This window comes from Leptonychotes weddellii, chromosome X (assembly GCF_054177405.1).
Source record: "Leptonychotes weddellii isolate Sample4059 chromosome X, ASM5417740v2, whole genome shotgun sequence".
Lineage (NCBI taxonomy): Eukaryota > Metazoa > Chordata > Mammalia > Carnivora > Phocidae > Leptonychotes > Leptonychotes weddellii.
In genome coordinates this window covers 431,943-447,856 of record NC_138385.1, presented here as the reverse complement: position 1 = coordinate 447,856, position 15,914 = coordinate 431,943, and the positions used below count along the sequence as shown (strand labels likewise).

Sequence of the window (15,914 nt, the reverse complement as noted above, 5' to 3'; positions counted from 1 at the left end):
CCACCCCCTCCCCTCTAGAACCCTCAGTTTGTTTCTCAGAGTCCATCGTCTCTCATGGTTCGTCTCCCCCTCCGATTCCCCCCCCTTCATTCTTCCCTTCCTTCTCCTAATGTCCTCCATGCTATTCCTTATGTTCCACATATAAGTGAAACATATGATAATTGACTTTCTCTGCTTGACTTATTTCACTTAGCGTAATCTCCTCCAGTCCCATCCACACATAAGTTTTTAAAGAGGAATTATAGATCTGCTGATGTATCATGGGTTCCCGGCTGAGCTCACAAATACAATGAAACACCGCATCTGAGACATGTTTTGAAGGTTGAGTTGATAGCACCTGCTATTAGAGGTGAGGGAAAGAGGATTAGGGATGGTGCTTAAGTTTTTGGTTTGAGCTACTACATGGATGGTAATGTCACATATCGTGATGGGAAAGATTGAAGGAGAAATAGTTTCAGTTGGTAAGTTGAATTAAGCATTCCCTTTGACAGGTTTCAGATATGTATGAGACATCTAAGAGGTAGGTAAACATAAGAGTCTGGATTTTAGAGCTGGAGCTAAAAACTGTGGTAGTTAAAGCCATAAGGGCTTGATCACTTCATCTTGGTAGAGAATAAAGAGGATAATGGTAGGTCCAGAATTGAACTTTGAAACATCCTAATATTGTGGGGATTGAACAGAAAAGGTTAAAGTGTCAAGAATTGAGGAAAACAAAGCACAAACAATGAATCAGGAATAAGTGTAACTTTGGATCTTTAATTACACTGGAAGCTAGAATACAGTACTTCAATCTGTTAAAAATTCTTAGTAAAATTTATTTTCAGTCTAGAATTTTGTACTCAGACAAGCTCTCAACCAAATGCAAGAGTTAAATAGACATTTTCAAAATTCAAAAAAATCTAAAAAAATTACCTACCACGCACCTTTGCTCAGGAAGCTCCTACAGGGTATGCTCTAAGAAAAGAAAGAAGTAAGCTAAGAGAGAGAAGCACATGGGATTCAGGGAAAAAGAGAGCCCTACTGAAGTGAGAGGTGGAGGGAATTCCCGATATAGCAACAGTGGAAATTCCAGGGTGACATTTGTACAATTGGCCTAGAGAGTAGCACATTAGATTGGAACAGAAGGATATAGAACTCCAAGAGGGATGTCTCCAGGAAAAAAATCCTTCAACTTGAGATAGTTATTATTTCCACTAGACCATAAGCTCCATGAAGGCAGGTATTTTCATCCGTTTTATATATTTTAAGCACCAAGAATAGTGCCTGGCACCTAGTAGATATTTAATGGATATTTGTTGAATGAATACAATGAATCCACATTTCACATGTGAGAAAACTGAGATATGGAGATTCTGTAACTTGCCCAACCTTATACAGTTATTAAGTGCCTGACGTGGGATTTGAACCTAGGCAGTCTTGCTCTAGAGTCAGGGCTATTAACCTCCTTAGTGGTTTTATATATACATAAACTAGATTTTAAAGAGGTAGATGTGGGGGGCGCCTGGGTGGCTCGGTGGTTAAGCGTCAGCCTTCGACTTGGGTCATGATCTCCAGGTCCTGGGATCCAGCCCCATGTTGGGCTCCCAGCTCAGCGAGTCTGCTTCTCCCTCTCCCTCTGCTCTCCCCCTACTTGTGCTCTTTCTGTCTGTTTCTGTATCTCTCTCAAATGAATAAATAAAATCTTTATTTATTTTTTATTTTTTATTTTTTTATAAATAAAATCTTTAAAAAAAAATAAAGATGTAGATGTGGAAAGGTAGGAGGGGAAGTAGGATATGGTGTAAGTGATAGATCTTCCAAAGAAAATTAATAATAAGAAAAGAGTGGCTACCTTTTGGAAGGGGAAGTGGTGACTGATGTTTTGATTTTGGATCTTTTAGCATTAAGACTTTTTAAACTCTGTGTCACGTAGATAAAACTTAAATTTATCTAAGTCAAATGACAAATATGGAATAAATAGGAGCTTTTAGAGACAAGAACCATAAGAGTTTGTTTCCTTTTCGTTCTATTAATTCTCATATGATATATTTTCTATCTAGTATTATTTATTCTCCTAAATAACTTTAATTCTATGAAGCGGATAGGTAAAGCATTGTTTATCCCCATTTTACAAATAAAGGAAGAAGTTACTTAATCAAGGTCACACAGCTAGTGAATAGCCTCGTGGGGCTCTGAATGTAATACTTCTGCCTCTTAGCCTAGTGCCCCTTGACCTACTACCATGAGGGTATACTAGTTTTTTTCTCCAGATACACTATTAAGATAGTTTAGAATAAAATATATTCACTCAAGTCACTTTATTTATGGGAAACTGCTACTACTGAATTCTTTCTATTAACTCTCAAACTTCATTAGTGGGGAATTTAAACTTGGCATTATCTAGCAAAACCCAGTAGAAATTTCTAGTTTTGAAATGATAATTAATTTCCTATACAAAAACAGCCAATGGTCTTTTTTTTGGCGTTGTTTTGTGATTCCGTCCTATTATCTCTTACCTGTTGAGAAGCATGAACATTGTCTCAAGGGCTGTATCCTGACTTTATGTTTAAATCGTAGATTTGTCATTCTCCAAAATGGGCTGATTTATAAATCCCATCTTAGATCTGACATGAAGTGGCCTCAGCCTTCAGAGATGGAAATTCCTGGTGGAATGAAGTGGCAGTTGAATACCTACACCTGCACATCAACGCTCTGGAAACATATTTCTATTCCTCCTGTTCCCCACATGGTAATGTTTATTAGGTATTATTACCTAGAATACTCGAATGGTAGCCGTAGATCAAAAGAAAGAGATTTGAGAGAGAGAACTGACAGGAGTTGCTAATAGATTGAAAGTTGAAATATGGGTCCCCAATAAATTATCTGCAATTCTAAAATTCAAAAAGCTCCAGAAAACAAGGTTTTTTGTGGGGTTTTTTTGTGTTTTTTTTTTTTGTTAAGTTTGCAACAAACTGTTTTGGCTGCAAAACTTTATCTGAACTCAGATGAGGCTGTAGTTATTATTTATCTAACTGTAAATATTCACACATGAATTTTGCATTTGTGTTTTGCTGCAGAGATATTAATGTGTTTGATTAACAGGGTGCTATTCCAGCCCCCCCTGGGGTGTTACTAATATATTCTTTGTGTAATTTCTAAATTATTTTTCCAAAATACAAAACATTTTGAATTCCAAAATACATTTGGCCCCAAGGGCTTAAGGATGTGGACCTGTGCTATTTTTATATGATTTTGCTTTAAAACTGCATATTATCTATTGAGTACACAGTGACTTTGTTTTCCTAATATGCAGCTGAGGTACGTTCTAGGAATGACAGTTTTGAGAGGATTTGGGAAACAGGAGTTAAGTAATTTCAAAATGTACTGAGGAAAGGTGTGGCTGCTTCATAGTGGACACAGATGACTAAGAACCTAGCAAGGGTATAGCAAGGGAATTTTGGGGTTTGGAATGAATAGGAAGAAGTGTAGGAACAACCTAACAGTTGGGGTCAAATTTACGTTAGAAAAGCTATTAATATTATTCCCTTATTTTCCTTTAAATGGCTGCAAGATCTGGTGATTTCCGTTCTTTCATTCTTGATATTGGTGATTTGTGTCTTCTGTTTTTGGCAATCTTGCTACAGAGTTATCAATTTTGTTGATCGTATCAAAGAACCAACTTTTAGTTTTATTGAATTTTCTCTATTGGCTTTCTGTTTTTAATTGTATTGATTTCTGCTTTTATCTTTGTTATTTCCCTCCTTCTGCTTGACTTGAGCTTATTTTGCTCTTCTCCTAGTTTCTGAAGAAAGCAGTTTGGATTATGGATTTGATACTTTTCTAATATATTGTTTAATGGTATAAAACTCCCACTAAGTCCCTGCTTTAGATGTTTTATTTTCATTTTCGTCCAGTTCAATGTATTTTTAATTTCTTTCTGACTCAGAGATTATTTAGAGGTATGTTGTTTAACTTTTATTTTCTGTTTTTTCCCTCTATTCATCATCATTGTTGTTCCTCTGTTTCTTCTTTCTTGCCTTCTTTTGGGTTCTTTGAATATATTTTGGAATAGTATTTCCTTTTAATTTATATGTTGTGATTTGGACTATATCTCTCTGTATGGTTTTTTAGTGTTTGCTCTAGCATGTACAAAATACATACTTTTCACAGTCCATTTAGAATAAGAATTTTACCATTTCAATTGGAGCGTAAAAGCATTAGCACCATATAGGTCCCCTTACCTTCCTCCTTTTACGTTACATTGAAAAGACCAATCAGATTAAAAAAAAAAAAAAGGAAAGGACCAATCAGACAATCTTACACTTTTTGCAGAACTCAAGAATGGGAGAATAGCCTGTTATATCTACTGAGATACTTACCATTTCTGTTGCTTTTCCTTCATTTCTTCTAGTATCATTTCCTTTCTACCTGAAGAACATCCATTAGCAATTCTGGCGATGAATTCTCTTATTGTTCCTTCATTTGAGAATGGCTTCATTTCACCTTTAATCCTAAAGCAATTTTAAAAAATTTTTTATTGTTATGTTAATCAACATACATTACATCATTAGTTTTTGATGTAGTGTTCCAATTCTAAAGCAATTTTTACTGGATACAGAATTCTGGAGTGACAGTTCTTTTCTTTTAGCATTTGAAAGATGGGCCACTTTATTCTGGCTTCATGGTTTCTGGTGAAAAATCCTTATTCTGGCTTCATGGTTTCTGGTGAAAAATCCTGTCATCTGAATCATTTGTTCCCCTGTAGATATTGCATAGTTTTTCTGTGGCTGCTTTCAGGATATTTTCTCTGTCTTTCATTTTCAGAAGTTTGAATATGATGGCATGGATTTGGGGAGTTTATTCTGCTCAGGTTTGTACAGCTTCTTGAATCTGCATTTTTATATCTTTTGCCAAACTTGGGAAGTTTTCTGCCCTTAATGCTTCAAATGTTTTTTTCAGCACTATAGTCATTCTCTTTCCCTTCTGTGACTCTGATGACACAAATATTAGACCTTTAGATTGTGGTCCCACTGGTCCCTGAGGCTCTTTGTTTCTTTTAAATCTTTTTTTTCCTGTTCTCCAGAATAAATAATTCCATTGGTCTGTCTTCAAGTTCAGTGAATCTTTCCTCTGTCATCTGCATTCTGATATTGGGTCCTTCAGTTGTGTATTTTTATCTCAGTTATTGCAGTTTTTAGTTGTGAAACTTCCATTTGTCTTTTCCTATATCTTCTGTTTCTTTGCTGATGCTTTCTATTTTATTTCAGGAGTGTTCATGATTACTCATTCAAGCATTTTATAATGGCCACTTGAAAGTCTTTGTCAGATAATTTCACCATCTGTGTCATCTCATCATTGGTGTATGTTGATTACCTTTTTGTCATGCAAGTTGAGATTTTTATGGCTCTTCATGGGTCAACTAATTTTGGATTGCGTCCTGGACATTCTTGACTATTACTTTGTCTCTGGGCCTTATTAAATTTTATGGAGAATGTTGGTATTTGTGTTTTAGCAGGGATTTGACCTGGTTAGGTTTAAGCTGCACATTCTGCCTCCTTCTCTGGCCTGTGGTTCTAACCAGTGTCAGCTCGGTTTCTGCAGCCTTTGTGCTGCTATTCGGGCCTGTCCTGCGTGTGTGCCACCCGATGGTCAGCCTGGGGCCTGGGTGTTGGCCTCTCCCCTGTAATCATTCTTCAGTATGTTCATCAAGATCAGATCTATCATTGTGTTTTCATTTTCATCTGTTTCCATGTAATTTTTGACTTATTCTTTGATTTCTTCTTTGACCTATTCATTGTTTAATAGCATGTTATTTAACTTCCATGTATTTGTGGGCTTTCCATATTTTTTCCTATAGTTGATTTCTAGTTTCATAGTGCTGTGGTCAGAAAAGATGCATGGTATGCCTTCTATCTTTTTGAATTTGTTGAGACCTGTTTCATGACCTAATATGTCATCTATTCTGGAGAATGTTCCATGTGTGCTTGAAAAGAATGTGTATTCTGTTTTAGGATGGAATGTTCTCAATATATCTATTAAATCCATCAGTTCCAGTGTGTTATTCAAAGCCATTGTTTCCTTGTTGATTTTTTGTTTGGATAATCCGTCCATTGATGTAAGTGGGATGTCATAGTTCCCTACTATTATTTGTATTACTATCGGTTAATTCCTCTATGTTTGTTATTAACTGTTTTATGTATTTGGGGGTGCTCCCATGTTGGGTGCATAAATATTTGCAATTGTCATATCTTCTTATTGGATCATCCTCTTTATGATTATATAGTGTCCTTCTTTGTCTTTTGTTACAGTCTTTGTTTTATTTTTTATTTTTTTTAAAGATTTTATTTATTTAATTTGTCAGAGAGAGAGAGCACAAGCAGGGGGAGTGGCAGGCAGAAAGAGAAGCAGGCTCCCCACTGAGCAAGGAGTCCAGTGTGGGACTTGATCCCAGGACCCTGGGATCATGACCTGACCCGAAGGCAGATGCTTAACCGACTGAGCCACACAAGCATCCCTATTGTTTATTTTTTTAAAAGATTTTATTTATTTGTTTGAGAGAGAGCAGGGGGTAGGAGTGGAGGGAGAGGGAGAAGCAGATTCCCAGCTGAGCAGGGAGCCTGACAAGGGGTACAATCCCAGGATCCTGAGATCATGACCTGAGCTGAAGGCAGACCCTTAACTGACTAAGCAACCCAGGCGCCCCTACAGTCTTTGTTTTAAAGTCGATTTTGTATGATATAAATATTGCTACCCTGGCTTTCTTTTGACATCCATCTCCTGAGGCAAGGGAAATAAAAGCAAAGGTAAACTATTGGGACTACATTAAAATAAAAAGCTTCTGCACAGCAAAGGAAACAATCAACAAAACTAATAGGTAACCTATGGAATGGGAGAAGATATCTGCAAGTGACATATCCAGTAAAAGGTTAGTATCCAAAATCTATAAAGAACTTATCAAACTCAACACCCAAAAGATGAATAATCCAATTTAAAAATGGCCAGAAGACATGAACAGCCATTTCTCCAAGAAGACAATCAGATGGGCACTTGGGTGGCTCAGCTGGTTAAGCGTCTGCCTTCAGCTCAGGTCATGATCCCAGGGTCCTGAGATCGAGTCCCGCATTGAGCTCCTTGCTCAGCAGAGAGCCTGCTTCTCCCTCTCCCTCTGCTGCTCCCCCTGCTTGTGCAATCTCTCTCTCTTTCTCTCTTTGACAAATAAATAAATAAAATCTTAAAAGAAAGACATACAGATGGCCAACAGACACATGAAAAGATGCTCAGCATCACTCATCATCTGGGAGATGTAAATCAAACCCACAATGAGATATCCCCTCACAGCTGTCAGAATGGCTAAAAGCAACAACACAGGAAACCGCAGATGTTGGTGAGGATGGGGAGAAAAGGGGAACCTCTTGCACTGTTGGTGGGAATGCAAACTAGTGCAACCACTCTGAAAAATAGGGAGGGTCCTCAAAAGTTCAAAATAGAACTACCTTATCATCCAGCAATCACTACTGGGTACTTACCCAAAGCATACAAAAACCCTAATGCAAAGAGATACATGCATCCAAAAGTTTACTGCAGTATTGTTGACAGCAGCATTATTGACAGTATGGAAACAGCCCAGTGTCCATCGATAGATGAATGGATGAAGAAGATGTGGTATATATTTATAGTGGAATATTATTCAGCTCTAAAAAGAATGACGTCTTCCCATTTGCAATGACATGGATGGAGCTAGAGAGTATTCTAATTGAAAACCTAACCCTCAGCCAAACCCTAACTCTAACCCCTAACTGTTAACCACTAACCCCTAATCCTAAACCCTCACCCTGACCATAACCCTCTACCTAAATGCATCCCTCTGTAGAGGTCTCTGAACTGCAGGACAGTAGGCCCATACCCTTATCCCAGCCCTAACCCTAATGCTTATCCTTATGCCAACTCTACACCAAGCCCTACTCCAAGATCTGAGGAAAGAAAATATTTGGTGTATATATACAATGGTATGTTACTCAGGCATGAAGAACAAGGAAATCTTGCCATGTGTAATGACATGGATAGAGGTAGAGACTATTCTTCTTTTTTTTTTTCTTGTAATTGAAAACCCAATCCTAAGCCAAACCCTAAACTTTACCCCTAACCACTAACTGCTAACACCTAACCCTAACCCATCAATCTGACTATTACACTTGCCCTAAATTTATCCCTCTGTAGAGGTCTCTGAACTACAGAACAATAGGCTCATACCGCCACCCTGGCCATAACCCTAACCCTTACCCCTATTCCAGCCCTACACTGAACCCTACTCTAAGGTCTGAGGAAAGAAAAGATTTGGTAGATTTGGTGTGTATACACACACACACACACACACACACACACACACACACGAATATTACTCAGCCACAAAAAAGAATGAGATCTTGCCATTTGCAATGACAAGGATAGAGCTAGTATGCTAAGTGAACTAAGTCAGTCAGAGAAAGACAAATACCCTATGATTTCACGCATATGTGGAATTTAAGAAACAAAACAAATTGAGCAAAAGGAAGAAAAGAGAGGGAGGCAAACCAAGAAACAGACTCTTAACTATGGAGAAGACACTGATGGTTACCAGAGGGGAGGTGGGCGGGGGGATGGGTGAGCTAGGGGATGGGGATGAAGGAGTGCAGTTGTTGTGACGAGCAGCGGGTGTTGTATGTAAGTGTTGAATCACTATATTGTACACCTGAAACTAATATTACACTCTGTGTTAACTATACTGGAATTTAAATAAAAACTTAATTAAAAGAAAATCAAACCTACCCCTGCACAGGTGGAGGGAGGGGCACCATGAGCGCAGGAGTTCACAAACAGCTTCCCTGTGTTTTTCTCTCTCTGCTTTCTCTCCAGTATTTTCCTCTGGTCCCAAACCCTACTCACTTCTGTGATTGAGACAAGTCAGCGTTCCAAGTGGCGGTAGGACAAAGAGAATTTAAAAAAAAAAAAAAAAAAAAATTGTCCCTCCGCTCATGGAGCCACAGCTCCACCTAATGGAGAAGAAAACTTCTCTCCTTGGAATATTGGCCACCTTTGTTGCCCTGATAGCACTGGGAGCTGGGGCGTGGTAGAATAGAGAAAAAGGAGGAAAAAGGAAAAACACTGGGGGACTTTCTGACTCTCTCTGAGCTTTAGAAGTTCTCTTTAGAGCTACTCAGGTCAGAGCTAGACTTCTGGAATTTTCTCTCATCTGTACAATAGTGATCTCTTCCAGGTTTCAGGCTGCTTTCAGTCCAGTGTGGAGGATAATGGAAGGGAAAAAGGATAAATTCACTTCCAGTTCAGTGGTACTTTTAATTCTGGTGTTTTCCGTACTCTACTTGCTGATGTTTACTTTTCTATTTTCTGTCTCTATCAATTTGACTATTATAGGTACCTCATTATAAGTGCATTCATAATTTGTCCTCTTGTGTCTGGCTTATTTCACTTAGTGTAATGTCTTCAAGATTCATCCATGTTGTAGCCTCAGAATTTCATTCTTTTTTAAGCCGAAATAATTTTCCATTGTATATATTTACAACATTTTGTTAATCCATGCATCCACTGATGGACATTTGGGTTGTTTCCATCTTTTGGTTATTGTGAATAATGCTGCTATGAACACTGGTGTACAAACATCTGTTTGAGTTTCTGCTTTCAATTCTTCGGGTATATACCTGGAGGTAGAATTGCTGGATCATATCGTAATTCTATGGTTAATTTTTTTAGGAATTGTCATACCATTTACTCCAGTGGCTAAAGCACTTTGTATTTCTACCAGCAATGCATGAGGGTTCCAGCTTCTGAACACACTCACCAACACTTGTTTCCTGGATTAAAAAAAATTATTATAGCCACTGCTAATGGGTGTGAATTAATATCTCATTGTGATTTTCATTTTCATTTCCCTAATGTTTAGTGACGTTGAGCATCTTTTCATGTGATTTTTTGCCTTTTGTGTATTTTCTTTGGAGAAATGTCTATTCAAAACCTTTGGCCATTTTTGAATTTGGTTATTTGTTTTGTTGTTGTTAAATTGTAGATGTTCTTATACATTTTGGATATTAATCCCCTCTCAGATATATGATTAGGAAATATTTTCTCCCATTCTGTGGGTTGTCTTTTTACTCCCGTGATTGTGTCCTTAAATACACAAAATTTTTAGAGATTTCATGAAGTCCAATTTATCTACTTTTTGCTTTTGTTGCCTGGACTTTTGGTGTCATATTTAAGAATTCACTGCCAAATCCAATGGTATGAAAGTTACCGCCTATGTTTTCTTCTAAGATTCTTCCAGTTTTCACTCTTAAGTTTAGGTCTTTGATCAATTTTGAGTTAATTTTTGTATATACTGTGAGGTAAAAGTCCAACTTTATTGTTTTGCATGTGACTATCCAGTTGTCCCTGTATCATCTGTCGAAGACTGTCCTTTTTCCATTGAATGGTCTTGGCACCCTTGTCAGAAATCAATTGACTAGATATGTGAGGGTTTTTTCTGTGCTCCTTCTTCTATTTCATTGGTTTATATGTCTGTCTAGTCCTAAATTTGTCATGTTCAAGGAAAGATCATTGTCCTGGCTAGAAATGGTTCCATATATTTGTTCTCAAAATTAAATATGTAGCAGAATTTTTTTCTGTATCTTACAACATTTCTTATTAAATACTAGTAGAAAATGTACTATATAGTAACTGACACTTTTCTTTAAGGTATTGCCTCCAGTGGGCTATCCAGTGACTTCACAGCAAGTGCCTATGTATAGAACGGTAAGAAAAAACCCTTTTAAGATATCAAGAGTGAGAAATATAGGTAAAATTCCCCATGGTTTGCACTAACAAAAAAAGCATGATATAGATCATTTAAAATGGAAGGTAGTCCATCCATGTCCTTCCCTCACATTGGAAAAAGAAATAGCAGCCCTTTGAGAAATGATATAGCAAAGGCTTTGTGTGATGGATAAAGGGAATAGAGAAAGGAACCCTAGAAATGGGGAGGAGAAGGGATGTGTGGTAGTGGAATAGTTTAGAGAAAGCTGTTCTAGAATTAATAGATAATCCAAAATAGGAATAATCAATATGCACATAATAGAGATTCAACTAAGCCTTAGTTTACATTCATGAAGTCCAGTTTATCTACTTTTTTTCTTTCGTTGCCTGGACTTTTGGTGTCATATTGAAGAATTCATTGCCAAATCCAGTGGTATGAAATTTACCCCCTATGTTTTCTTCTTCTTCTTTTTCTTTATTTTAAATGTCCAGCGTTTATAATACGAGGGCCAGAGCTTTCTCCCCAACTCAAGTTTATAAATTTTCGATTGGCTTGTGAGGCCAATAGGGATACTTCTTCTTGTCTAATTTGGTTTCTGGGAAGACTTCATTCAGGTCCTCAGTGGTCATCTGATCAGATGGAATTATGTTCTTCATCTTCGCCAGCTCTTGTTCATATTCCTCAATCCTGGCCTTTGAGAGAGACAAAACCTCAGCCCAACTGTTCACATCTTTTTCTTCAGCATCCACCTGAACAGTGTATTTATTCTCTGGCACCAGAAACTTCAGGGCATTAAAGTGCTTCTCAAAGACTCATCTACCAAACCAGCCTTCACCACATTGGCCTTGTCGTAAGCCCAGTTGATAGCAGGTGGTTTCTCAGGGAGAGTAGCCAACCTGGAGGTAAGTGTTTCATTCCAGGATTTCAGGGTGTTAGCAATGGCCTTCTGGTTTCAGGGTATGATCTCCCCAAAAGCTACCCAGTCACTAGTTTCTAGAGCAAGTTTTTGCCCCAGCCATCTTGAGATCCTTCACCGACCCCGGCAGCCCACAGTCCATAGCAGCAAGGAGCCCCTATGTTTTCTTCTAAGATTCTTATAGTTTTACCTCTTAAGTTTAGGCCTGGTTTGCTGCTGGTTTTCCTCCCTTTCTGCAGGGATTTTGTTGTTATTTCATTTTGTTTTGTTTGGGATCATTTCCCTTCTTTATCAAGCAGGTAAAAAAAGTGAAATTTAATAAGCTGAATTTGTTCTTATTGTTCAAGACTTGCAATGGGAGAAATTGTTAATACAAGCAAAATATCTGGAATTTTTCTGATTTCAGGCTTTTTATCCAACCCTTTTCTAGCTCATTTAACCTGTTATTTCTGTTCTGCCGATTTGGCAATGTTTTCATGATTTAAAATTTTTCTTTACTTACTTAAAAACTGTTTGCAATCAGCAGTTCTTATAGCTTATAAGTTCTTATAGTTTTTATAGCTTCAATGCGTTTACATAAATTTCATGTGATATAATACAGTTAATGGAAACTCTGAAGTTCAGTCTACACAGCCTCAGCACCAACTCACTCATGTTCTTGTTGGTGCTGTTAATTTGGGAAAATGTTAAAAATACAGGAAAGTACAGAAGATAATAGCCATCCATGCTTCAACACCCTGAATTACTAAGTGTTAATATTTTGTCATACATTTTTCCAGATCATTTTTAATGAAATTTTACAAATAAAACCAAAATAATCTTGGCACACTCGAGTGCTAGTCACCCTCCACCTCTCCAGAGACAATGACTGTGACGAATTTATGTATGGCCTTCCAGAACATTTCCATTCTTTACTGTGGAAAAATAAGTAGTATTATTTTATATGATTTTTTAAAAAACTGATTATAATCATTATCATTTCCTACTTATGTTTTTGAGATCTATATAGATTGGTGCTTATTAATTATAATGGCTCAGTGGCATTCTACATAGGAATACTACCATGTAGTAGTATATTTTATCCCTTTACTGAAAAATTCCTCCAAAGAATTCTCTTGAACCTATTTTAGTAAGGACTCTGCCTGCCCCCATTGTTCTTATCTCAGTCATGAGTGACCTCCATATTATGATAACCAATGGCCCCTCCTCAGTCCACATCATGTCTTACCAATGGCATTTGATACAGCTGATTGCTCCCTCCTTGAATACTTTCTTTCACTTATCTTCTAGGACATCATACTCTCAGCCTTTTGTTCCTTCTCAGTTTCCTCTTTCCTGTCACTAAATATTGGACAGGATCAATCTCTGGATCAATCTCTGAGTACCTACTCTATCAACATTCATTCCCTTGGTGATTCCATCTACACCATGGCTTTAAATGTACATTTATATACTGATGACTCCCAAAGTTGTATCACCAGTCTAGAGCTCTTCCCTGCTACCAGTTTATATATCCAACTACCTAATTGACATCTTCACTTGAATGCATAGTAGGCATCTCAAACAGTATGTGTCCAAAACTGAACTCTTGATCTCCTCAGAGCTGTTCTACCCACAGCCATCCTAATCACAGCTGATGGTAACTTTATCTTTCCAGTTGCTCAGGCCAAAAACCTTGGAGTCCTGCTTGACGCCTCTTTCTTTTGCTTCATAAGTGATTGGCTTACAGTATAAGTTAGACCAAGCCACTCAGGTATAACCGCCCCCCTCCCATTTCTCTCAGAGTAAAAGCCAAGGTTCTCCATGCTCTCTCTCTGTCTTCATATCCTGGCACTCTTGCCTGGCTTAGTTCATTCTAGGCTGTTCTTTGAGTACACCAGGCATCCTCCCAGCTCAGGGCATTTGCAACTTTCTGTGCCCTGGCCTTGCAGCACTATTTTCCTAGATACCCATTTTGCTCACTACCTTATTTCCTTCAGGGATCTGAACAAATGAGTCCATTCTTGACTACCCCATATAAATGGTACCCCACTATTACCCAATGAGTTACTTTTCTGTCCTTATCTTACTCAACACTTCTATCACTCAGCCAGCACATATTCTTAAGCATCTACTATGTTCTAGGTACTGTTTTAGAAGCTGAGCATATAGCAATAATCAAAAGAAACAAAAATCCATGCCCTTGCGGGACATACATTCTAATCGTGGGGAGTACAAACAATAAATAAAATAAATAAGGTGACATGCTAGGAAGACATTTAAAGCAGGGAAGAAGAATTTAGAGAATTGGGGTAGGTTTCCAGTGAACACTTTATTGAGAATATGACTCAGTCTTAAGTAGAAAACTGAAAGAGGAGAGGGAATAGGCCATGTGGAAGATCAGTTCCAGGGAGAGGGAGTGGTCAATGCAGAAGTCTTGAAGAGTGTCAGGAGAGAGCAGATGAGATCACCTAGGAGTGAGTGTAGACAGTCACACAGGTCCAAGGAGTGAGCTCTGGGATGACTTGCCATTCATGGGGCAGGGAGATGCAGAGGAACTTACAAAGGAGGTAGAAAAGGAGTAGCCAGTGAGGGAAGAAGGATGTTTCTTGAAACACTCTTAGATTTGGAAACACCGCACTTTCTTAGTTTTCCTCCCTTCCTCCTACCTCTTTTCTTTTAACGTTCTTAAAAATTTTATTTGACTATAGTTGACAGACAATGTTACATTAGTTTCAGGTGCGCAGCATAGTGATTCAACATCTCTCTCTGTAATGCTCACCGCAAGTGTAGCTACCATGGGTCAGCATACAGTGCTGTTACAGTATCGTTGACTATATTTCCTGTGCTGTGCCTTTCATTCCCATGACATATTCATTACATCACTGGAAGTCTGTATCTCCCACTCTCCTACACCCGTTTTACCCCTCCGTCACCCCCCTCCCCTCGTGCAGCCATCAGTTTGTGCTCTGTATTTGCAGGTCTGATTCTGCTGCTTGTTTGTTTATTCATTTGTTTTGTTTTTTAGATTCCACACATCAGTGAAATCATATGATATTTGTCTCGCTCTGACTTATTTCCCTTAGCCTAATACCCTTTAGGTCCTGTCATGTTGTTGCAAATGATACAGTCTCATCCCTTTTTATGGCTGCATAATATTCTGTCTTCCTTATCCACTTGTCTGTCAGTACACACTTAGGTTGCTTCCATATCTTGGCTATTGTAAATAATGCTGCCATAAACATAGGGATGCATATATCTGTTTGAATTAGTATTTTCATTTTCTTGGTGTAAATACCCAGTAATGCAATTGCTGGGTCATAGGGTATGAGGAACCTCCATACTGTTTTCCAGAGTGGCTGCACCAGCTTGCACTCCCACCAACAGAGTAAGAGGGTTCCCGTTTCTCCATATCCTCGCCAACACCTGTTGTTTCCTGCGTTGTTAATTTTAGCCATTCTGACTGGTGTGAGGTGATACCTCATTGTAGTTTTGATTTGTATTTCCCTGATGGTTAGTGATGTTGAACATCTTTTCATGTGTCTATTGGCCATCTAGCCATTTTTCTTTGGAAAAATGTCTTTTCAGGTATTCTCATTTTTTTAATTAACATATAATGTATTGTTTGTTTCAGGGGTACCAGTCTGTGATTCATCAGTCTTACACAATTCACAGCACTCACCATAGCACATACCCTCCCCAATGTCCATCACCCAGGCACCCCATCCCTCCCACCCCCCTCCACTCCAGCAACCCTCAGTTTGTTTCCTGAGATTAAGGGTCTCTTATAGTTTGTCTCCCTCTCTCGTTTTGTCTTGTTTCATTTTCCCCTCCCTTCCCCTATGATCCTCTGTCTTGTTTCTCAAATTCCTTATATCAGTGAGATCACTTGATACTTGTCTTTCTCTGATTGACTTATTTCGCTTAGCATAATACCCTCTAGTTCCATCCACGTTGTTGCAAATGGCAAGATTTCATTTTTTGATGGCTGCATAATATTAATCTGTTGATGAACATCTTGTCTCTTTCCATAGTTTGGCTATTGTGGACATTGCTGCTATAAACATTGGGGTGCACGTACACCTTTGGATCACTACATTTGTATCTTTGGGGTAAATACCCAGTAGTGCAATTGCTGGGTGGTAGGGTAACTCTTTTCAAATTTTTGAGGAACATCCATACTGTTTTCCAGAGTGGCTGCACCAGCTTGCATTCCCCCCAACGGTGTGGGAGGGTTCCCCTTTCTCCGCATCCCTG

General features: G+C 38.3%; 1 protein-coding gene and 1 pseudogene across 1 annotated transcript in view; one reads left to right on the top strand and one right to left on the bottom strand.

The window, feature by feature from the left end:
- Positions 1–11,200, top strand: part of LOC115942198 (phosphatidylinositol-binding clathrin assembly protein-like) — a 31,580-nt gene extending 20,380 nt beyond the window's left edge. Inside the window, exons 14-16 of the mRNA XM_081809267.1 lie at positions 2,602–2,728; positions 10,705–10,761; positions 11,174–11,200. Of these exons, the coding sequence (XP_081665393.1) occupies positions 2,602–2,728; positions 10,705–10,761; positions 11,174–11,200 (211 nt within the window). The remainder of the gene's footprint in view (positions 1–2,601; positions 2,729–10,704; positions 10,762–11,173) is intronic.
- Positions 10,530–13,679, bottom strand: LOC102751039 (ATP synthase peripheral stalk subunit d, mitochondrial pseudogene; annotated as a pseudogene).
- Between the last annotated feature and the right edge of the window lie 2,235 nt (positions 13,680–15,914).